The sequence below is a fragment of the Astatotilapia calliptera genome, chromosome 1 (assembly GCF_964374335.1).
Source record: "Astatotilapia calliptera chromosome 1, fAstCal68.1, whole genome shotgun sequence".
Taxonomy (NCBI): Eukaryota; Metazoa; Chordata; class Actinopteri; order Cichliformes; family Cichlidae; genus Astatotilapia; species Astatotilapia calliptera.
The window spans coordinates 1,408,153-1,433,505 of record NC_137422.1 but is presented as its reverse complement, the minus strand read 5'-3'; the positions used below and the strand labels follow the sequence as shown (position 1 = coordinate 1,433,505).

General features: G+C 40.9%; 1 protein-coding gene across 2 annotated transcripts in view; it reads right to left on the bottom strand.

Annotated features, from left to right (window-relative positions):
* cemip (cell migration inducing hyaluronidase 1) overlaps positions 1–25,353 on the bottom strand; it is a 156,418-nt gene that overhangs the window by 82,289 nt on the left and 48,776 nt on the right. For both annotated transcript variants that reach the window (XM_026185444.2, XM_026185371.2), the window contains exons 2-8: positions 20,968–21,153; positions 15,818–15,955; positions 13,739–13,877; positions 12,456–12,692; positions 10,352–10,531; positions 2,988–3,058; positions 2,750–2,845 (exon numbers count right to left, since the gene is read on the bottom strand). In XM_026185444.2, coding sequence (XP_026041229.1) covers positions 2,750–2,845; positions 2,988–3,058; positions 10,352–10,531; positions 12,456–12,692; positions 13,739–13,877; positions 15,818–15,955; positions 20,968–21,022 — 916 coding nt within the window. In that variant the 5' untranslated portion in view covers positions 21,023–21,153. The remainder of the gene's footprint in view (positions 1–2,749; positions 2,846–2,987; positions 3,059–10,351; positions 10,532–12,455; positions 12,693–13,738; positions 13,878–15,817; positions 15,956–20,967; positions 21,154–25,353) is intronic.

Genomic DNA, 25,353 nt, shown 5'->3' with positions numbered 1-25,353 from the left:
ACTGGTCAGAAGCTGCCACAACTACCTCTGTGTGTCTGCAGTGCAACAATAGTACCCAGTGTCAATAACATGAGCCAGTCTGCCTGAAACAAAAGCACGAAGATTTTGCTTGTGTTAGCTATGTTGCACCCCGGCAGCCTGTAACAATATAACAGTTTGATGGAAAATGTTTCTATGTTTTAAAAAACATGGAGCATAGAGACTTTCTTTCATTCTAGAGTAGCCATGTGGCTACAGCCAAGATAACTGCTAAGATGTAGCACAGCCCCACAGCATGTAACAGCTGATAACTAGAACTTTCCAGGAGGACAGTGTGGTGATCACAGGAGTGTAGTAAAGTGATGTTTTTCCTTCTCTTAACTGCTAACAAATGTAACGTGTTGCTGGCTTCATGACCTCAGCTACTTCTACATCTTGCTCTGTTCTGTGAATGCTTCCATTTCGGTCACATGTGGGAATTCTTCCATTTTACAGCAGTTTCTGATGTCTTCAGTGTCCACGTGGCTTATGTTATGTTCCCAAAATCTATAATGTGTAATTCGTTTAAACGTTCAAATTACACATAACCAGGCTAAGCTAGCGATCGTACAATTAGTAAGTAGTTAATGAACAATGGTTTGTTTTTTTGTTTTTTTACATACAGTGACTTGCAAAAGTATTCGGCCCCCTTGAACTTTCCCACATTTTGTCACATTACAGCCACAAACATGAATCAATGTTATTGTAATTCCAGGTGAAAGACCAACACAAAGTGGTGCACACGTGAGAAGTGGAACAAAATCACACATGACTCCAAACATTTGTTACAAATAAATAACTGCAAAGTGGGGTGTTCGTAATTATTCAGCCCCCTTTGGTCTGAGTGCAGTCAGTTGCACATAGACGTTGCCTGATGAGTGCTAATGACTAAATAGAGTGCTCCTGTGTGTGATCTAATGTCAGTACAGATACAGCTGCTCTGTGACGGCCTCAGAGGTTGTCTAAGAGAATATTGGGAGCAACAACACCATGAAGTTTTTGTACATGTTTTTTGCACATGTCGAGGAGCGTGTCAGGCTACATTTCACTGTGTGTTATACTTGTATAACTATGCATGTGACAAATAAAGAACCTTGAACCTTGAACACAGCAGACAAGTCAGGGATAAAGTTACTGAGAAATTTAAAGCAGGCTTAGGCTACAAAAAGATTTCCCAAGCCTCGAACATCCCACGGAGCACTGTTCAAGCCATCATTCAGAAATGGAAGGAGTATGGCACAACTGTAAACCTACCAAGACAAGGCCGTCCACCTAAACTCACAGGCCGAACAAGGAGAGCGCTGATCAGAAATGCAGCCAAGAGGCCCATGGTGACTCTGGACGAGCTGCAGAGATCTACAGCTCAGGTGGGGGAATCTGTCCACAGGACAACTATTAGTCGTGCACTGCACAAAGTTGGCCTTTATGGAAGAGTGGCAAGAAGAAAGCCATTGTTAACAGGAAACCATAAGAAGTCCTGTTTGCAGTTTGCCACAAGCCATGTGGGGGACACAGCAAACATGTGGAGGAAGCTGCTCTGGTCAGATGAGACCAAAATGCAAAACGCTATGTGTGGAAAACTAACACTGCACATCACTCTGAACACACCATCCCCACTGTCAGATATGGTGGTGGCAGCATCATGCTCTGGGGGGGCTTCTCTTCAGCAGGGACAGGGAAGCTGGTCAGAGTTGATGGGAAGATGGATGGAGCCAAATACAGGGCAGTCTTGGAGGAAAACCTCTTGGAGTCTGCGAAAGACTTGAGACTGGGGCGACCCTAAACATGAAGCCAGGGCAACGATGGGACGGTTTAAAACAAAACATATCCATGTGTTAGACTGGCCCAGTCAAAGTCCAGATCTAAATCCAATCGAGAATCTGTGGCAAGATCTGAAAACTGCTGTTCACAAACGCTGTGCATCTAATCTGACTGAGCTGGAGCTGTTTCAAAGAAGAATGGGCAAAGATTTCAGTCTGTAGATGTGCAAAGCTGGTAGAGACAGACCCTAAAAGACTGGCAGCTGTAACTGCAGCAAAAGCTGGTTCTACAAAGTATTGACTCGGGGCTGAATAATTACACACACCCCACTTTGCAGTTATTTATTTGTAACAAATGTTTGGAGTCATGTGTGATTTTGTTCCACTTCTCACGTGTGCACCACTTTGTGTTGGTCCTTCACGTGCAATTCCAATAACATTGATTCATGTTTGTGGCTGTAATGTGACAAAATGTGGGAAAGTTCAAGGGGGCCGAATACTTTTGCAAGCCACTGTATGTAAAAAAACAAAAAAACAAACCATTGTTCATTACTTAGTTAGCTTAGTATGCTTAGTTGGTAATAATGGGAACTGTTTGGGCTACCCTTGTGGGTGACTGTAACAAAGGTTTGTGGTCACTAGTGCAAGTTTTGGGAGATATATATGTATATGGTATAACTAGCAAGGTAAAGAGCACTGGAAACAGGCTCTTTAAGGGAAAAGACTCTGTTCATATTAGTGCACCAGTAAAACCTGTTGCTTTGGCTGCCCCTATTCTTTGGGTACCATTGTGGTTAAATCCAAATGACTTCTGCTGCATTTATTTTGGATGGCAGTGTGTCCCTGATAAAAACTAAGTGGTGTTTAACATCTTGAGAGACACTGAGGCGCTGCATACTTTTGTCTGTGTATCTGCTCTCCCATTCTTTTCAGAAAGAAACACTGGTGTGGCTATGTGTCCGCAGAGTTACCTTGGACCCACTGGCTGCTGGCGGTGACGGTGAAATGCTCCCCAAAACTTGACTGAAAAACTTGAGCGCTCCGGGCCTCTGAAGACGCCTTAGTCCCTGTTACAACAAATGCTGTTAGTGCCGTAACATAAAACTTGCTGGGTTTCCTGGATGAAAAATGCTTTGATCATGTCATATCCCATTAAAATCATGCTAGTGGCAGGGTTAGGTTTTTTAAAAAAAAAAAAAAAATTCCTACCTTGATAGACAGCAGTGTCCTCCACAACAGAAGACACATCACCTTTTGTCACTATAAAGGTCCAGGGATGCCTGTAGATAACAAAAAAAAAGCATATGAAGAAAGAAGCCAGAAAATGGTAGCAAATCAGACAGATGAAAGCAGTAGAACGAGGGCAGAGAGTGGAATGAAAAAATGTACAGAAGGCACAGAAAGAACAGAAGCGAGAGATGAAATGAATAAGAAATGAAGCTGAGCCAGAAGCAAAACTGTCTGGACTAAGAACTGCCAATAATGATTGTTCTTTTCACAGGTTCAGCGTGTGCCATGTTGCAGAACCCAAAGTTTTCAAATCTTGTTTCAAGATTCAACAAGACCAATAAAATAATGCTGTCATTGTGCTGACAGCTCAACTCAACTGTGAATGCAACTGCGTTTGCATTCACAGGATGAGGTTCTCTCAGAAGTAGTGACAGCAAGGGAATGACTTCTGAAACTAAAACATGTTGATCTCTCTCTTGTAACTACAGGACATTAATAAAGAACCCAATCATGGTCCAGTCTGCTTCCCTTAAGCACAGTGACCTCTTTCTGAGAAGAATTAAATACAATTGTATTTATATAGCACCAAATCACAACAACAGTCGCCTTGAGGAGTTTTATACTGTAAGGTAAAGACCCCACAATAATACATACAGAGAAAACCCCAACAGTCAGATGACCCCCTATGAGCAAGCACTTTGGTGACAGTGAGAAAGAAAAACTCCTTTTTAACAGGAAGAAACTTCCAGCAGAACCAGGCTCAGGGAGGGGCGGGGCCATCTGCTGTGATTGGTTGGGGGTGAGGGGATGGAAACAAGACAAAAGACAGGCTGTAGAAGAGAGCTAGAAAATAATTATAACTCATAATTAAATGTAGAGTGGTGTATAAACAGTTGGTGAGTGAAAAAAGGTTAAGAGCTGGTTTAACAGAAGGGGGCCTGAAAGCTGGAGGCTCTGCCTCCTATTTTAAAATACTCTAGAAACAACAAGTAAGCCTGCAGTACGAGAGCGAAGTGCTCTATTGGGGTGATATGGTACTACAAGGTCATTAAGATAAGATGGGGCCTTATTATTTAAGACCTTGTATGTGAGGAGCAGGATTTTGAATTTGTTTCTGGATTTAACAGGAAGCCAATGAAGGGAAGCCAAAACAGGAGCAATCTGCTCTCTCTTTCTAGTCCCTGTCAGGACTCTTGCTGCAGCATTTTGGATCAGCTGAAGGCTTTTCAGGGAGTTTTTTGGACATCCTGATAATAATGAATCACAGTCGTCCAGCCTGGAATAAATCCACAAGATATGATGTTGAGACAGGATTTTAGAGATTTTAGAATTTGTTCAATATGCACATTGAAGGACATGTCCCGGTCAAAACTGACTCCAAGATCCCTCATGGTGTCATTGCAGGCCAAGGTTTTTCTATCCAGAGTAAGTATCTGGTTAGATACCATGTTTTTAAGATTTTCATAGTCGAGTATAATAACCTACAGTAACCAGTTTTATCTGAATTTAGAAGCAGAAAATTAGAGGTTATCCAGGGCTTTATGTCTTTAAGACATTCCTGCAGTTTAACTAATTAGTGTTTTAATGACTTCATGGATCGATAAAAGTGGGTGTCATCTGCATAGCAGTGTAAATGTATGCTATGTCTTCTAATGATGCTGCCTAAGGGAAGCATGTATAATGTAAACAGAATTGGTCCTAGCACTGAACCCTGTGGAACTCCATAATTAACCTCAGTGTGTGAAGAGGACTCTCCATTTACATGCATAAACTGGAGTCTATTAGATAGATATGATACAAACCACTGCAGCACAGTACCTGTAATACCTACAGCATGTTCTAATCGCTCTAATAGGATATTATGGTCGACAGTATCGAACGCTGCACTGAGGTCTAGCAGGACAAGCACAGAGATGAGTCCACTGTCAGAGGCCATAAGAAGATCATTTGTAACCTTCACTAAAGCTGTTTCTGTGCTGTGATGAGCTCTGAAACCTGACTGAAACTCTTCAAATAAGCCTCTGCAGATGATCTGTTAGCTGTTTGACAACTACTCTTTCAAGGATGTTTGATATAAAGGAAGGTTGGAGATTGACCTATAATTAGCTAAGACTGCTGGGTCTAGAGACGCTTTTTGAGTAAAGGTTTAACTACAGCCAGCTTGAAGGCCTGTGGTACATAGCCGATTATTAGAGATAGTTGATCATATTTAAGATCGAAGAATTAATTAATGGCAGGACTTCTTTGAGCAGTTTTGTAGGAATGGGGTCTAAAAGACACGTTGATGGTTTGGAGGAAGTAATTATTGAAGTTAATTCAGAAAGATCAATTGGAAAAAAGACTAAATAAATATCAATAATATTGAAAGCAGCTGTACGTAATGTTCCATCTGTTAGATAGTTATGAGCAATTTTTTCTCTAACAGTTAAAATTGTATTTGGGAAGAAAATCATGAAGTCATTACTAGTGAGCGTTAAAAGAATGGTTGGGTAAACAGAGCTCCGACAGTTTGTGGGGCTACAATGCTGAAGAGAAATCTAGGGTTGTCTTTATTTTCTTCAATCATTGATGAATAAGAAGGTGACACTTTTTTAGATGGTTTATACTCTTGAGGTCCTATAAGTTGGGAGGTGGGGCAGGACCCAAGGTTTCCCAGTAGGAGATTGTCCAAAGCACCACACTGCCTTCGCTGGTTTGCCTTCTATCCATAGTGCATCCTGACGCTGGGTGTTCTCTAGGTAAGTGATACTCATGCACCCGGTCCACTTCTGATGCTCGCTTGCAAATTGTTGGTGTTTTCAGTGGTGGACAGAGGTGAGCATGGGCACTCTGTCTCGTCTGCAGCTATGTAATGCCATATCAAACAAACTGTGCATTCTGACACCTTTCACCAAGAACCAGCATGAACTTTTTCAGCAATTTGAGCTGTAATAGCTCATCTGTTGGATATGACTACACTGACCCTCACTCTTGGCCTCACTCCATCTATGACGCTGTTGCTGGTTCACCACTGCTCCATTAAGGACCAATTTTGATAGATACTGACCACTGCAGACCAAGAACAGCCCACAAAAACTGGGGTGTCTTAGCATGGAGAGTGAGATGTTTGGACTCTAATGCAGCAAAGATAGCATTGTCACTCATTCTGGGTAAACACTGTTTATTTATTTAACCATTTGAAATCATGTACTTTTTCTCCCAGGATCCTTCTACTTGACTTGAACAGAATGATTTATATAATAAAAACAGTTATCATATGGTGATGAACTGCTGTGGGCAATCCCAACAAACAAAAACACAATGACTTCCTACCTCACCCCATACAAGCTGAGGCCAATTGATGTTTATTTTTGTATTTCTTCACTTTCCAAATAATCAAACTAGCAGTTGCTCGTTGCACTTCTCACCAAGCTTTTTGCTGCTGGTCTTTTAGCACATTCCAGCTTTGTGCAGATCTACAGTCTCACCCCTGACATCCTTTGACAGCTCTTTGGTCTTGCCCATAGTGATGTAGAGGTTGAAATAGAAGAAACTGATTTTGTGGATGGTGGTACAGTTGAGATCAGGAGTATCTGTAATTGATTAACTGTAATCTGTGATAGGCAGCCAACCTGTGAGAGCCTAAGGTTTGGCTGGGTTGTAGGGGATCAAATGTTTATTTTTCCCACTGACATACAAAAGTTATGAATTGATTTGCATTTTTCTGGATTTCTTGCTGATATTCTGTCTCAATGAAACTACAATAGAAAATTCCTGTTTCATTCTGTGGAAGTGAGCAAACTTACAAACTCTGCAGGGCATTTGGGTAATTATTGTTCCTTTGTTAGTATGTCTAAAGAGCTTTGACTGAGAACCTTCACAGACATTTGTTAGTATGGTTGAACCATTTGTTTGGTGCAGTTTTTATACATATAAAATGAGTCTATTTTAAAAATATCAAATTACTTTGGACAAATTAAAAGTGGACATTTTTAAGAAAACGATTGGGTTGGTATCTACACCTTAAAGCTCATCTGTACATGCTGATTTACTTAAATTGATTTTTATGGAGCAAATAAGCATTGTGTTGCTGTATTTCTGCATGCTGCCACAAGTACTGCTGTGACAGCTGCAGTAAAGATATGAAAATGACATAACTGAAAATGTATTGCAGAGTCTCATAAATTCCAGCTTATTAAAATGTCTCTGGGTGCACCACAAATTACACAGCCTCTCTCTCCTGATGACACCAGTGTCTGCCTGTTTGGCAATAGTGTAAGGAGAGCCGGCGACAAGAGTCGTTAGGCAGGAATCCCTCTGTCGCCTCAACACTGCTCCGATCGTCCTCCACAGCATCTACAACTGTGGAAGAAAGTGCAAATTGGCAAAGGAATGTTAACTTGTGTCTCTGTCCTCAAGTCATTTATAAAACCCTCTCAGTGTTTCCCGGCTCTCATCTGCAGCATTCATTTTCATAATGCTGCGCGGCTCAGGGGCTAACCACAGGGCCTGCACTGCCAACATTAACCAACATCTCCTCTCAGCCCACAACAAGGCAGCTGACATTACAACTAACAAACACGGTGCAAAGCACAATCGCACAGGCCTGTATTTTACCATGCAAAGTCACCTTTCTTTTCTTTTTCTCAAAAACAGAAGAGCACAGTAGTGTTGTTTGAAAAAGGTCTCAGTTTACAAGTATGAACACTAATGTTAGAAAATCGGAGACCTCAGCAGTCGTTTGGTCGTGATTCATGATTCAGTTTCCATTTCCCATGCATGATACACACTGACACAGTGAGTGCAGCATAACTTCACACAGTGCTCTTAGCTTCCACAGCTTCCATAATATGTAAATGTGTGTCTTTTAATCAGCACACGTATGCACATTTAGTCTTTGTAGTAGGTATGTCAAGCCCACTTTACCTGAATGACAACAGTGATGCTGTGTACAGGAAGGAGATGAGCAGACACGCCTTTCTGAGGACACTCAGATCCTTTAATGTGTCCAGCATCATGTTGGAGATCTTCTACCAAGTAAGTGCTGTTTACTCTGCTGTTGTCTGCTGGGGGGCAGCTTCAGTGCCAGAGATGCCGCAGGATCAAAAAACTAATCCACAAGGCTGGAAGCATCAGTGGTCAGAATTTACAGGCATTTGTCAGTGAGGGTCAGGGGTCACTGAACAAACGCCTTTTCTATCACGGACAACACACCCACTCCACTCCACACTACTGAATAAGCACAGGTCCTTCTCCTCAGACTAATCCAACCATAAAGACCGCTTCACTCTTACCGTTCTCGTTAAAGCTATATAACAACTCTTCATTCTTTCACAGGTGAACACACCTTTCAGGCAGAAGATCCCAAACATGTCTGATGTTTATAGTCTACATATGATTTATTACTGCCATTTGCACTTCTCTCTTGAACACTGCAAGTCTTACTTTTACTGTTTTTAACCAACTTCATTTTTACTTTCTCCATTTTTTATGAGTGTATAAATTCCTACAGTATCTCATAGTGCATGGTCCTTACAAGGCGCTCGTGGTACTTTTATTCTAAATGTGTTGTTTTTTGTTTATTGCAGACTGTACAGTTTTTTAGAATCAACAACCTTTCACCTTCCACCACCTGAGGCACAGCCACCGATCTTAGATAAGTGCATAACATTTGAATCAAAGCACGTTTTCTCAAATGGTGGTAAACTGAACTGAACTTGTCTGTGTGCTACTTAAACCTTATATTAAACCTTATAAACCATAATGAACAAATCTAAATCGTAATATTTGGCTATTGTCAGCAGGTAGACTTGAAACACAGCTAAAAATGGTCTGCCTGAAACAGTGAATGTGAAAGCCGTTTAGTTTAATGTAAATCTGGAAAAATACACTACCAGTAGAAGCTTTAAGAACACCCCAATTCTTCCAGTTTTTTTAATTGCAATTCATGTCATTCAAGTCCAATGAATAGCTTGAAATGGTACAAAGGTAACTGGTGAACTGCCAGAGCTTTGAAAAAAAGAAGTTAAGGTTAACCCAAACTGAATATAATGTACATTTGAGAATTATAAAAAAAGGCCTTTTTCAGGGAACAAAACCTGGGTTAACTATTTAAAGCTGCTCTGCAGCAATGGAGGTTGATGAAGCTCTGAAAGCTGTTGTACTACTAATTCCTACAGGTGTTCCAACTTTTCTGGATTACTTACAGCCCCTCTGTCTGCATAAAAGCAGTGTTGGCTTGGAGCACACCGTGGTATCATACCCTCGTGAGCATCTGTTGAACAGTATTGTACTGCAGAAAGTAGCGTGTTGCTAAAACAATGGTGAGAAAAAGGCAATTAACAATGCAAGAGAGACAGACCATCATCCGGGGCTGTTTTGCTAGATCCAGGGTCGGTGACTTGTACAGAGTGAGAGGCACCCTGAACCAAAACGGCTACGACAGCATTTTGCAGCACCATGCAGGACCCTCTGGTGTGCGCCTACAGCAAAACGACCCAAAACACAAGTCCAAGCTATGCCAGAACTACCTCAGGAAGAAAGAACAAGGTGGTGAGCTTGAAAACATGGAGTGGCAGCACAGTCTCCAGACTTAAACCCCATCGAGCTGGTTTGCAATGAAGTGGACAGAAGAGTGAAAGCAAAGCAGCTACAAGGTCCACATTTATGGGAAGTTCTGCAACAGACATGGGAAGAACGTTCTGAAGAATATTTGATTTCTATTTTAGAAAGAACGCCACAGGTGTGTTCAGCTGTTATAGCTGCCAAAGGTGTCTACATTGATGAGTCAAAAGTTTAGCATACATTCGATGATTTCTTTTTTAACTCCAATTGCTTATTTGTACTGTGCTTTCATTTAAGAGTGCAATGAGACATTAAACTGCATAATTTTCAATAAAAAACTGGAAAAAATGGGGTGTTCTAAAACTTTTGACCGGTAGGAAACTCAGTAGGAAACAAAGACGAACACTGTCTGCTCTCCCATGGCACATTATTCTCTAAATGATCAAGAAGACTTGTCAGTGAGGGTCAGGGGTCACTGAACAAAAGGACAACTATTCAAGGTGCTTCACCTGAGGTTCTAACATTTTCTCATTAAATCAAAGCAGTCCATGAAATGAATGCTCTGGACAATACTGTGCTGAGAGCTCAAAAACACATTTTCTTTCCTGACACGGTTTGAGCTCAGAAGTTTACACACACTCGTCAGGGACAAGAGAATTAGTATCATTTAGAATATGCTTTGGTAGAATTGGGGGAGTGTATTTAAATGAATCAACTTCCTGTGACACACCTGGCAAAATGACAGGTTCGGTTACAGAGGTTGATGGACTTCATTTTAAAATTGTGTTTCAATAGCCTACCGAAAGCCGAGACTCCCGATGTGTTTGCTGCCAAGCCTGGATATACTCTTCTTAGCGGAGTCCTCCAAGTTGTTGGAGCCCTCGTCATTGACCATCATCGCCAGTATGAGCCCAGGCTTGATGCCATCGACATATTTTGCAAGGCGATAACTCTCGTTTTTGCTGCGGTACGTGTCAAACCTGTGAGAATGATGCAGAGATTAAAAGAGAGACAGATAAAAGAGGAAAAGCACCAAATTCTTACGCCTTCTGTTCAGGGGACTTTTGAAAGCTGTGCTATTTTGCAAACAGTCTGCCATCATGAGATGACATGGAGAACACGAGCTATTTTGCACACTTGCCACTTTGCATTTTTTGCTTCAGAGCGGTTCTGTCACGGTCCCCGTGCCTGCTCGGCTGGCCCTGTGTGGCTACATGTTATGTTTTGTCTTTTCTCTCTCTCCTCTCTCTCTGCTCGCTGCCTGGGCGGAGCTCATTGTGAGCTCCCGGCCTCCACCACCTGTAGGCAATCACCTGTGGCTCCTCACCCTGTTTGCTCCCGCTACTTAAGGCAGTGACTGAGAGCACCTCGCCGCTGGACTATTGAATAACGCTCGTCAGTGCTACTTTAGCCTCAGCCAGTTTTGAGCTCTGTCCGTGAAAGTTCCGTGCTAACCCTTGTTCTCTGTATGCAGATTTCTCGTGTTTTGGTTTGGAGACTCTGGACGCTTTTCCCGACCCCGCTCTGCACCCCTGGGAACCCTGGCCCCCTTCTCCCTCACCTGTATATAGTGCACCTGGAGTGTGTAAATAAACCTGTTTTTCTGAGACTTCAGTCTGCGCCGAGTCCTCCCTGCTCCTCCGTGACAGGTTCACAGCTTGAATGAATCTCTGACGCATTTTTACTTGTAATTAAATGGTTTAAAACAAAGTTTAAAAACCTAACCAATAATGTTTCAGTCACGCTTGAGTAAAAATTGAATTGGCATTGTCCTTGTAACTAGAATAAAATTAGGAGAGTTACGACTGCATTTCACTTTTGACAACTGATTTTAAGTAGCTGCTGCAACCATTTCTACCCCTATGTACAGGTAAGTCTGCCGAGCACCTCTCTCATTTTGCAGTAAAATCGCCGTCCTGCAGGTTTTAGCTTTAGGAGACTTTAGCTTTCTGGCACCTCGTTTGTGGAACCAGCTCCCAGTTTCAGAAGACAGACATCCTCTCTACTTTTAAGAGTTTTTGATGAAGCCCATGGTTAGGGATGGATTAGTGACCTTAAACCCTGGACCCGGTTTCTTCTTTATTCATCTCTGGCTTTCTTTCACAACATGTCTTTTTCCTGCCTTCCCCACTTCACCCTCGACCACTCACACATCCCCTCCATGAGCCTTACTCTGCTGGAGGTTATATCCTGTTAAAAGGCAGTTTTTCTTTCCCACTGTCACCAAGTGCTTGACTTGTTTCATTGTTCTCTGTAGGTTGACTGTGGTTGTGATTTGGACCTATATAAATAAAACTGAATCAAATTGAATTCAAGGACAGTAACTGTGGTCTTTATTCATCAATGTCACCACCAAACATGAAAATCATTGTCACTGTATAGAAAAAGAAACTCTGTTTCAGCCTTTCTGACTGCCAAAGTGCATTTCTGTGACAGGAATGGCAGTTGGTAAGACTTCACTCATGAAATGAGAATTTTTTGATGTTATGTTTTAGCATAAAATGTCCGTTGTAAATGACACTTTTGAAATAAATGTTACTAAAGAGTCATGATAAATGACCCTTTAGTAACAACTGACATTCACTGGTAACAATCTCTCTTCGAAAGAGGGCTGACACTAATATTGCTCAATAATATATTTATGTCACTTTACTGGACCTATTGACCTGATGGCTGAATAGATTTTATTATTAATGAAAGGATATTAAGCATGTCATTGATTTCTAAATGTAATATCCGTCTGTAAAACACCGTTAGATTTATTAAGAGCACATTTGTCTACTTCATTACAACCCTTCATTAGAAGCTTATGATCTGACAGTTACCAGATCATTACTTCTCTAATTAAGTCTCCAGATTTTACTGCAGCTCTGATGCAGCCCTTATGTTCAAGAGGAACTTCACCTGTCATCATGCAGCACCTCCCCTGTCTTGGGGTCGATTACGTGGATTATGATGCCTCGATTCCCCCAGCTTCTTTGGAACAGATAGTTGTTTTGACTGCTCTCTCTGGGATGGAGGGTCTTGTTGAGGAATGTCCAGGACAGCTTCCTTTCTCCGTGAATCTCCAGTGTCCCCCCACTCCCCACGCCAATGTACTTCCTCCCAAAGTAGCTGTGCTCCTCATCGCTGTCATCCAGTCTATGGACAAGAATGGAGAATGATAAATGTTTGGACAGTATGCCAGTTTTCAAGTGGCTTTGAGACACAGAGTGCACTTTAGTTAGCCTTGATGTCGGTTTATACAAACAAATTATTGCAGAATAATTATTAAGAGTTTGTTTTCTTTCTCTTCCAAGAATTAAAAAACCCAAAAATCTTTTATGTGTGTCAGTTTTGTTAGATAGTTGGTCTTAAGGAGAGACAGAAGAATCAAATAACAAGAGAGCACAAGTCCTGTACAACAGGCTGTGACTCGTGATTACTTTACCTAAAAATTTGTCTGTTTTATTAATCTAAATTAATTTTTAGAAAAAATTCCGTTAGAGTTTGTGTCTGATTAGGTGAAAACTATGCAGTCAAATTCATGAAACCTGATGAAGACAACAAAGATGGCATCAATTAATACTTTTTAATAACCATAACAGGTATTAAGTAAATGAGTAAATAGATCTTTTACTAACAGCAAAATGATAATAAATATTTTTCTTACTAATCACAAGTAGTCTAATATGATAATGTTTGTCATTAGTTTGTGTGCAACAACAAATTCACTATTTAATACGCTATCATCACTGATAACAAAAGACAACACATTGGGATATCGAACATATTTGTTTATTACTACCGTATGTTGAGGTCGTTCTCTGTTAAAAGTTTCATTACTGGTCTTATTCTTCTGCTGCCTCATTCTACCTTCCCGTCACAGTCACGTGGCGTCACACGAGCCTCAGTCAGTCCCCTGATGTGTGCGTCACAAGAATTCTCGGATGGGTCTCAGGACCAAGTCGCTCCATTTTAACCAAACCACAATCCTTTCTTTACCACTCAGTTTACTTTTAGTCTTGTGATTCACACTGCTACCTTCTTCCAAACAAGTATAATCACTGCCTTTTAAACACGGTGTATCCACCAATTAGTAAACGTGGTAAAAATCTTACACTTACTTTTTTTCTTAACAGTAAATACCTAATAACTCATTTTTAACAAATAGTGTTTTTATTCTGCTACGTTTTATAAACCCTCACCTTCCAAATAGCAAGATGGTGAGGTTGCCTTTATAAGGACAGTCTGGGCTTCCAATGTGCAGCTCCCCCTTGTTCCCAATCAGAATGTGTTTTGTCCGAAGCAGTATAGGCCGGTTGGTGTCAGCAATCACCAGCTTTCCTGTGGGGAAGAGAGGAGGGTGGGTGAGTGATGAAGCCTCCTGGCAGGTCTTTCATGCCCCTGTGCCCACAAACTCCTTCTGTCTTCCTACCATTTATGGCCCTGAATTCAGGCTTTCCACACAAACACATACATGGATGTAGCTTGACAGCTATCTCTTTTACTTTGTCTGTAGTTCAATGATTTCAGCTCAGTAGTAAATAAGCATTCAGTGATACATCCTGCATGTATTACTTCTCTCAGAACAACCGTAGCCCTTTGTTTACCACATTTCTGTCATTAATTAAAATGATTTCTTTTGCACAATATACTCTATATACTTTTCACTTTTTAATTAAATTCAGACCATCAAGCAATCCCACAGGGAATTGGGAAAAATGAAGAAGCTGCTAAGAAACTGCAACCATCAAATACCTGCAGAGTCAGGGACAATCAGCAACTACACTCTGCCAGTAATCAGATAACCTGCTGCAACAATCAGCTGGCCAACAGAAGAGAAACAAGCCACTGACACCAAGACAAAGAAGCTCCTTACTATGCATGGAGGGTTTCACCCCAAAGCCAGCACCCTAAGTCTGTACGCTAAACAGAAGAAAGGTGGCCAAGGACAAGTGGATGTCAGAACTGCTAGCGAAGATAAAAGAACAAAGATCTATGAGTAAATCAGGAAGATTAATAGTTTTCTTAGTGAATATCTCAGGTAGCAGAAACGCAAGCAAGAGAAGGAGCAAGAAGAGGAAGCATCATGGAAGGACAAGCCCCTGTAAGGCTTCTCATTTGTGACCCCTGCACAGGGGCGTAAGTTCCAGGGGGGTTAGGGGGGTTATGACCCCCCGAACCAATATAACCCCCCAATAAAACTATGAATTATCTTGCATAAATAGGCTGTTGATTTTCTTTACTCATTTCAGGTATTACCAGCAAAATAGTCGCATGTTTAATCATCTGGGAATTTACCCACAAAGTTACACTGATGCCCCTGCGTATCAAAAACCCAGGCAGTAGGAGAGCATGCTTTCCACTGAGGAGCAGTAGAAGGCCAGCAGCAGCTTCTGGTTCAAGTTACTCTTCCTCAGGACATGGAGAAAGTGCAGCTGCTGTTGATCCTGCTGTTCTTTACCAGGGCAATGGTGTTGTGAACGAGATCAGCAGAGATGAGATCAGGTGTCCAGAAATCTGAAGGTGGAGACAGATTCCACCAGTTCCCCATTTATAATGAGAGGGGAGGGGACCAGTCCGTGCCTCCTGAAGTCCATTATAAGTTCTTTTGTTTGAAGGATATTCAGCTTCAGGCTATTTTCGGAGCAACAGCCAGACATGTTTTCCATCTCTGCCCAGTACACTGTCTCACCTCCATCAGAGATGAGCCCTACCATGGTGTTGTCATCAGCATACTTGACAATGACGTTAGTTGAGGTGGGCTGGTGAGCAGTCATCGATGTACAGGGTGTATAGTAGGGGGTTGAGAATGTGCTTGGACCAACTGGTAGAGTGGCAAAATTTGTTGAGCTCCTCTGAGACTGAAGCTGCAGGTTTGGGGGGTTCTGGTAAGGGCTACGAGTTCAGTGACTGTAAATCCCAGTGTAGCTGCAGCCTTAGTTAGACTGAAAGACTTTTCCTGGAGTATTTCAAACACAGATAAGCTATGCCCCCCTACTCCTCACCAAAACACCTCACCTACTGCTCATATTACACAGTCCAAATGTTACTTTTCTCTGGTGGGTCTGTGTTGGGTTCAGCTAAATTCAAACCACAATCCCAAACCACTGCAACTATGGGACACCTTTTGTTATCTCTGAAGCATGTAAGAATCATGGTCTCTTTCTTCTTCCTTTCTCTTGCTAGTTTTCTTCCTATGCTGAAGCTTTTCTTCACCGGTCTCCTGAAATATCACTTCAGTTTAGAGAAAGATAAAGAGATGATAGATTTGTCCAGTTTACCTCCGCTGAGAATCTCAATAGAGTGGACAGTAGCTGAAGTTGTGAGAAGGACCGTGCTGTTATTACTGATCGTCACACGGTGGTCTTCACTGTGTCCTGGCATCCATGGTTGCAGTCCTGGCTCCTTATCTGGGCATACTGAATGACACAGAAAAAAACACCGTTAACTTTGATCAGCTCATCAGTCAATGAGATCAACATGTGTACATTTCACTCATGAAAAGATTTCAGAACAGTTGGTTCAGCATCATTTTTACATCCATGTTTAGGGACAAATATTGTACACTGTTATATACTGAATGTTTTTCAGTTACATTTTATAGACATCAAAAAATACAAACGTTTAAAATATACAGATGGCCAACAAAGCAGAGGAAAATGAAATATAGAGTTTCTTAGCACATCTTCAGTGCTCCCTAACATTGATTGTCCTTCTTTGGTGAAGCCCAGACTGACTTCCCTGCAGCAGAAAGAAGTGATGATGCTAGTCACAGCTGTCAGAACAAATATTGCTGTGCCCTCACATATGTGGATCACAGACTTTCATTGATTACAGATAAATATCAAATCTGAGAACTTTGTTGATTGCACCTTGTTTTTTGTATCCAACTCTGAAGCTGTGGGATCATTTCACAGAAGGACTATGTTGGTGCTTAAATGAAGGATGTCTCAGTTCCTAAAATTCACCAAGTGAAAGTGAAGTGAAAGATGGGGCTGCAGGTGGAGCTTCAACTGTAAATGCACAATCTTTTAGGTGTTTTTACCTTCAGTGAGGCATGGCACACATATGGCTTTACAACACATGGTAAGAGAAGGACTTTAAACAGCTGATCCTTTTCATTCATGTTTTTTAAGTTACTTAAAATGATCAGGTTTTCTGCCCATCACTGTTTCAGTGTTCAAAAATAAATTCTTGTTCATAAGAATATTTCACAATGCTTTTCTTAATTAAATTTGTCTGTCCATGTGATAACACCCATTGGAAGTCAAAAAAGAATGAAAAGGTTCTATACCAAAAGAGCCAAGCTAGGACAAGTTCTTAAAAATGCAATCAAACAGGACACCACTGTAAGTGGATTAAGAGACAGCCCCAGGTCAGTGCCTCAGTCTTACAGCCCTTGCACATTTTTATTGGCCTGCAAAAAAAACTTTTTAATTTATATTTTTAAATATGAATGCAGTTATTATTATTGTATTTGTTACACTTTAAATCTGAAAAATAAAGACAATATGGTACAGCTTCCAATTTCTCAACAAGCCTGTCTTTTAAAGTGGCCTCTAACTATAAGCATTAAAAAATCCAGGTAAGTTGAAAAATCTTACCTGCTGTGGAGTTATTATGGAGTAAATTATTCATAGCCATGAAAATAATCTTTTGTAACAGGCTGCAAACCCAGCAACATTGCTGGAAATATAGACATTAACATTACTCATGTTTTATTACACAGCCACACGGGATTGATGTTAGAGTAACAATGATCAAGTTAGGCCCGTGTGGCCTCCTACACATTGTTTCCAAGCAGCTCCCTCTTCTAAAGACGCTCAGACACTGAGTATGTCCAGTAGGGCTGCACGATTAATCGTTAGAAAATCGCGATCTCGATTCATACTTATGTGCGATCTCATTTCCAAATGACAACGATTAAAAAAATAAAATAAAAAAAGACGACGATTGTAGCGCATTTTGATCCGGGACGTACTCTGCATGAAAACAAGCGCTCACTCTTCCTGCTCAACAAATGACGAGGGCGGAGCCTTATACCACGTGATACAGAAGCTGTGCCGTGTGATGCTAAAATTAGCAGGAAAAACAACGGCGAGCACGTCAGCGATGACGAGAAAGTGACAGGAGAAAATCCGTCCCGGTCAACCACCCAAACATCAATAACGGGAACCTTATACAGCGCTTCCCTATACACGTCGACCTCCCGCAGGCACAAAGACATTACGGAGGCTATCACTTATCACCTGACCAAAGATATGGCTCCATCAACACTGTGCAAAACGAGGGATTTAGGAAAACGATCAACACCCTAGACAAACGCTACACAGTGCCGTCCCGCAACTATTTTTCTATTGTTGCACTACCTGCTCTGTACACGCAGCGTCGAGCAACGGTGGAGACAGAATCTCAAGCAGGACAACATTTTGCAGCAACAACAAAACGTGAGACATTTGTTGTTTTTATGTTTATTTATTGTTTTTATGTTCAGTCTCAACTGTTACGAAGTTGATGTGCAGTTAATAAGTGCGATAAATATTTATACTGGAAAAGAAAGTGAGAGAATCGTGATCTCAATTCTAAGCCAAAAAATCGTGATTCTCATTTTATGCAAAATCGAACAGCCCTACTGTCCAGTAATGCGAATTCTTCTGAAGTACATCCTGTTGTGTACTATATGGGAGAAGGCCACTTTGGCATCAGCGTCCTCTACTACATGATAACTCATTGTCATTCACATTCTGAATCATTAAAGTCCATCTCCCATATATTTTTCAGGTCATACTGGTTATAAAACCGACTGCAAACAGCAATATTGGCAGTTGAATCCAGCTGCATTAAATGGTGAACCAGGACATAAGACTAAAATCATTCTTCATCAGTCATTCTTTGCCTGCCCACTAATTCATAAAAGAAAGAACAACTAAACTAAACTAAAAAAAATTCAGATTACTTCCAGTTATGCTCACGTATCATGATGTCACCAAATTCCTCAGAGTTCGAGCCGCTCATTGATATGCAGCACCATTACTAAGCCTCTAATAAAAAGTAGATCTGCATCAGATTGGAGAGCTCTTATGGTTGTGATGAGAAAGATTTTCTCCGTTTGCAGTCTGACTAAAGCTGCATTAAAAAAGAGCCATGAAGAAAGATGCAGATACGTGTGTTAAGTTTAAAGTGGAAGAACTTTTGTAATGCTTTAGGCACACACACACACACACACACACACACACACACACACACACACACACACACACACACACACACACGTACACACACACACACACAATGTTGGGTCAGGATTGGTTGTGACCTTGCTTGGCCCAATGCCTTTGAGATAAAGAATTCTACTTTCTCGTACAAAATCCAGGTAAACACAAGCCTGTAGTGTGTGTGTGTGTGTGTGTGTGTGTGTGTGTGTGTGTGTGTGTGTGTGTGTGTGTGTGTTTAGACGTCTTTGTGATACTTGTGGAGACCAACTGTCCCTTATGGGGACAAAACGCCCGTCTCATTGACTTTGAAGACATTTTTGAGGCTCAAAATGTTGTTTTAATGTCAGGTTTAGGGTTCAGGCAAAGGGTCAGGGTTAGGCATTCTGTTCTGATGGGTAGGGTAAGCGGCTGGGGAAAGCATTATGTCAATTAGATGTCCTCACTAAGATATGAAAACGAGTGTGTGTGTATGTGTGTGAGAGAGAGAGATTGAATGTCTTTTCTTTCTGTCCACAGGCATGTACGCAGAGTGTATGCGCATGCATATGTCATACATGTGCATGCACTGTATTTTACTATGTGTGAGGAAGGGGTTGGTGGAAATCTTTGGTTATTTAATTCAGCGTCCCTAAATCATCCAATTTTGCTGCTCAGTTCAGTCAAGCCAAACAACAGCTCTCCTCTCACTGCCTCCCCCGTTCCTTCTCTCCCAGTCTGGGACATCAATCTGATGAAAAACATTAGCATCCATCAAACCTCTTTAGCTGTAAATCCACAAGTTGATAATAGTATTCTTGCAGGTGAACATCATAGATCACAGTGCTTCCTGCTGATTGATTTCACTACAGCCAGCACTTGTTATTTTATCTTTGTTCTGCACATCTGTTATTTTTTCTTTAAGCATGTATTTACATCCATTAGTATGCCAAAGAGGGACGGTGTCTGATGAAATGTATGTTTTAGAAATGCTATTGTGTAGCTCACTTATATTACCACGTTACACAAAATGTTCATATTACCTGTCAGTGCCACAGAAAAAAAGTCATTTCAAGTCAATTAAGAACGTCATGATGATGAAGGAAGAAATTCTCTGGTTGCTTTTAGAGAAAGGGATGGATCAGCTGATAAAATGTTCCTACGCTGACCCTGAAGAGTGGGGAAAACACTGCACAGAACAGTGCAAGCATCAGTGTCAATATCCTTTATACTGATTAAGTCAGAACTATAAATAGCATGAAATGAAAGAGCTGGGGTGGAGATGAGGTGTAGCGAGTCCATGCTGACTGCAGCAGCTTCAATAGCATCCCCGAAATGGAATTTGTCAGTAGGTTATCACTCAGACAAGCTGATATGTCCAGATTACCGGTTGATTTGTGGCCTACCACAAATATGCTCAATTGTCATGAAAATAAAAGGAGAAATTAGGTTTTTCTGTTGATGTATTTCATTTGGGCACCGGAGAACTGCTGTAGTCCAACACATCTTTCTGGCTGTTACGGTCACAGTCGGGCAGACTCACGAGTAGAAAAGATTTGTCTTTAAATGAAAACAGCATGCAATTTCCAAATCCAGCTCAAAGAGAGCAACATTAGTATTCTGTCAGCGGCAGAGCGGCTGGTCTTCTTTCCACCTTGTCAGTCTATGTGTGTATGCAGGGAGGTGTTCATGGCAATATGTGGTCCTGGGGACATTAGCCCACAGACCACTATGTAAGATCCACTGTAGTCCAAAAGCCAAAAGGCCGGGAAGATTCAACAACATAGCAGAAAAAGCATGAAAGCAGGAACTGGGGTGGAAATGGGTTGCAGAGGCAGCACTAACACCATATTCTAACTCATTTCATAATAGTTTTCATGTCTGCTTCGACATGAAAATTATTGTGACTGTGACATCTCAGACTCGGTTAGCATGTTAAAGTTCATGACAGTGCAATTAGACTGAGCAAATATGGCTTGGTTAGAAAAGTCGTCAAGTGATAAAAACCTCTTTTTAAAAAAAAGAACATGGCAGCACATCTTAGGTTTCAAAGGTTATATCAGAATATACCAAACGACTTCTGAAACATGTTCAATTAAATTTGTGTGAAAACATTCTTACCCTATACAAAAAACACATGCCTATGCAAATTTACCACAAGTTTCATGAAACGTGCACTTCCCACTGTGGGTAAGTACATACACACACACTCAGACACAGAGTAAATTGGCTTTTCTTACCTGCGTGGATGGTCGGGAGCAGCAGAGCTGCCAGGAACACGACGCACGTCTTCATCTCTCTCAGCCTGCCGCTGACCAACTTTGCACCTGAGGCTTTCAAAGGCTGCGGCAGACCTCCCAGTGGGCTTCAGAGGTGGTTTCAGAGTACCAAGTGCCAAGTTCACAGAGGGAGGCCACCAAAAGCACCTACAATATCACATTGAAATGCAAAGGGATCAGTCAGACATGTACAAATAGACAAAGATTGAATGAACAAACCTGTAATGGAACATCACACGCTATCCACATTTCAGGATAGCTTTGTCATACACTTTATTTAGCATTTCAGAACATTAGATTTTTTTTTTTACTATGTCTTACAGGGTTATGTAACTTCATATAGCTCTGTTAACGATATACTGGATAGTTTTGTAAAGTAGAAATAAATCACATTCACTGTTGCTGCTATTTTTCCTTCAGTTTTCATAACTGACTGCAGCAGCCACTGTCTCACACTATGCTATACTTTAAATCCAGCTCTCTTTGATCAGTGCATTTCCATTGTTGCCCAACTCAACACTAGACGCTCTGTGCGCATTCACTTGCTCATTTTTACAAACACTTTGGTAGAAAAGGTTCTACACTGTGAATAAAAAATACTGTTCGTTTTCTTAGGAAATGTTTGGACAGACACAGACAGCACAAGTGAACTGTGGGAGGATCTGCCATTTTGCCATCAGATTTACGGTGGCGTTCCCAGGTGTCCTAAAAGTGGTACCAGCATCCACAGTCTCCCCATCCATAAAGAAGACTGCCACAGCTGCTGCACAGGGATACAACCGCATCCTAAAAATATGCTGCAACATTTTGCATTTTCAGTTACTTATTTAATATCTGTGCAATGTTCACTGCAGATTAATTAATGGAAAGTGTGTTCTGTTTTTGAAAAAAAGTCACTTAATGACAAAACACAGTATCCTGATGCTTTGATTAGATTTAATTAGTTCATGCTGCCATGTGGGAAATGCAGCAAGATGCTGTGAGCATAAAAGAGTGCTATAATAATTAATCATCATTTATTTTATCTTATAATTAGCTTGCTGTTTGTCTATGGGGGACACAGTTAGTGTGACTTTCTCAGTGCAGTCAGCTATGGTACACTGGCCGACGATGAGCTCTGAATCACTGTTCACAACAATGCTAACTTAATGAACTATGGACTCAGTCTGTTTGCTAGGCTTCATTTTGTTAATGCTACTTATTTCCTTCCCCTTTTTTCAAATATACTTTATCAGTGTCCAGTATGAATGAAAGATTGTGAAAATGCTCTGCCATTCGTCTTGGCTGTATTCATGTGTGCGCTCACAGCAAACATTTCTCCCAGGTTTCCTCCCCTGCGTATTAGTGTAATATGTTTATCTTGTCTGGCAGCAAATAATTAATGATGAGGCGGTTGCAACAAAAGGAAAATAAAAGATTGTTTTTCTTTCTTGCGAGGAGCCCATTTAAGCAAATATGAGGTTTGTGGATGTCATAGTTGAACAACAAAATTTCCATGTGGAAATCACTGTTTATTTAATCTGGCCTCTAATCTTGCTGTGGATACAAGTGGCAGAAATGAGCTTTTTCCGAAGGGTGGCTGGCTTTCTCTTTAGAGGTAAGGTACCGGTACTGATTTTCAAGTATAAGGGTAATGTGCAGAACTGCATCAGCTACAAAGGGATACAACTGAGGAGCCCTACTGTTATGCTATGGGAAAGACTTGCTGAAGCTAGGTTAAGAAGAGAGGTGTTGATCTGTGAGCAGCGGTTCCGCTTCGTGCCAGAACAGATGCAATGTTTTCTTTGGGAAATACATTTGCTGTCAGTTTGTCTAACCTACGGGACTGTTTCGTTTCCTAGTGACATCACTGCACAGTTTTATTTTTAGAAATGAAAGTCTTGTCTCCATATTAACCGAATCGTCTCAAAATCTTTTGTTGTAAATGTAAGTCATACGTAACTCAAATCTAAGTTTTCACTTGTTGAAAAGATAAGCATGGAAAAATCACATCAGAATGTTTTTTTTATTCCACTAAAAAGACAGCACTACCTGAATCTGAATGCACAAAAGATTCTTCCATTTGCAGCTGAGGGTATAGTATATTTGGGAAACATTATCATCAGCAGTGCAATACCACACAAGAACAACAATAATAATAACATCATAAGTAAGAACAGATGTGTTATACCATCATAAATTGTGCAAGTTGTCAAATCCAATGCGATGCATTATAGTAAAGTTGCTTGGTGGATAAGGGGATTTACAGAAGTAAATCAAAACCAGTTGTTTAAAATAATGATTTAGTGCATAAGTGAGACCCTGTATGTGCAGCAGTTTTTAAACTGCATTTATTATTGTGACTGTGCAATCTAAATACTCCTCGAGGAGCTGGACTGATGCACACTTAAGACGGTGTAGAAGTTCATATAAATGAGCTTGCAGAGCTGTTCAGATTACCCTTTAGTTTGTGTTCTCGTTGATGCATTGAGTGTGAGTGCCTCATGAGTGAGTTCACATGCTGTCTTCTCTAAGGACTAAAAGGCTCCTGACTTGGCAGTGAAAACAGGTTCAGTGCATGTGTTTCTGTTAGTAGTACTCTAGAATCAAACGGGGGGTCTGAAAAAGCTGCAGTACCATGATAAGACAAAAAAAAAACAAGTAAATCCCATAGACTCTCATGTTAATATGCATGTTTACAGCCTAGGTCAAAAACAGTTTCAACTTCCCATGGGAGCTGATTTTTCTCATAACTCACCCCTCTGGATACCAGTAAGGCTTAAAGTTAGGGCCATGATCACTTAGATTGGGGTTACTTAGCAAATCCCCATCTCATTCAAATTTTGTAACTTCTGGTTTTAAAGAACCAATACGGTAACTGCCAAATGGTTAGTGAGGATTGAAAATGTGGAGAACAGAACCTGATGGGTGGGTGAAATAGAAAGAGGTATGTAAATCAATCTTCTACATACAGTCCATGCTTTAACTTGAGCCTTACAAGCTACTCTTCTAAGTACAGGACATGCTACTTGATTCAAATTATGAGGTGTGGAATCTTACAGAAGTTATTATCAGTCATTTAAACCTAACGGTATTCTCACAAAAATATCAAATAGAACCAATTAAAATCCAGCCCAATGCTAAGGCCAAAATGAACAGCTGTGGTCTGTGTGGATAAGAGGCTTTCAAATACAATAGAGCTGCCTTTGTATTACCTAGCCCAAGAGATATGAAAAACTCTGAAAACTGTGATTTAAATTTCTACCTCCACTTTATCAAAATGAAAACCTTATGATAGTAAGCGGTCAGTAACCACTGACAAAAGTGAACTTCTCAGCTGCAACTCTAGCACATCTGATATAACAGATGGCCATTTGGATGCAAAGGTACAGCATTTTTGTCAGCTTTTAAGTAATGTATGTTCTATTTGTATGCATCTTTTAGCAAACAATATTGTACACAACACACTGTACACTATTGTCATTTATACCAAAGGGTCTACAAAGAACAACTTAGAACAGTGTTCTGACACTTTCATTTAATTAATAATTACCGTATTTTCTGCACTATAGGGTGCACTTAAAATCGACAGTGTGCCTCATAATCCGGTATGAATTCTGGTTGTGCTTAGTGACCTCGAACCAATTTTATGTGGCACACGGCGCTCAAAAATTTGTTTTGTTACCACTAAATTTAGCTACGAAGCCCCACCACTTGATGGATTGTCGGAGCATTACGGTTACTGTAGTCAGGAGCCTTGCGGACTCGGAGTAATCTGGGTCGAAAACTCCGTCAGCTTCAGGTCCCAAAGTCAAACAAACACTGCGGCATCACTGAGAGTTAAAAACTGTCTAAATTCTTTCATCTTTAATAAAATGATCAGCGTTGCTGCTTTACCAGGTATAACAATTAAGTTTAACATCCAGGCATCCATGAAAACAGGATTTATTAAATTTAATGGAGTTAGAAGTTAACAGGAAGTTAGCTCGCTAGTTTCCATCTAAGCACGATATAGCACGTTCTGACTGAGAGATTTATGAAAGAATTCAAACGTACAGCTCTGCTATCACTTCCAACATAAATGAAGACAGAAAACTAAACAGCAGTGACGTTTGTAGGGTTACTGAAGTTGGGCTAGCTGCTATATAATGATGTGCTACGTGACCGCTAGCGACACAGCTATGTTAGCATAACATAAACAGTGAAGCTGGAGGATGAACGCTAACTTTTTTCCACTTGATGAAAGTTAATGTGAGGGTTCCTGATGGTTAGAGACAAATGCATGGCAGGATGCTGTAAATGGACCAAACTTCAGTCAGGAGAACAACTGAGATAATCCATCCACAATACGAGGATGGAGCAACCGAG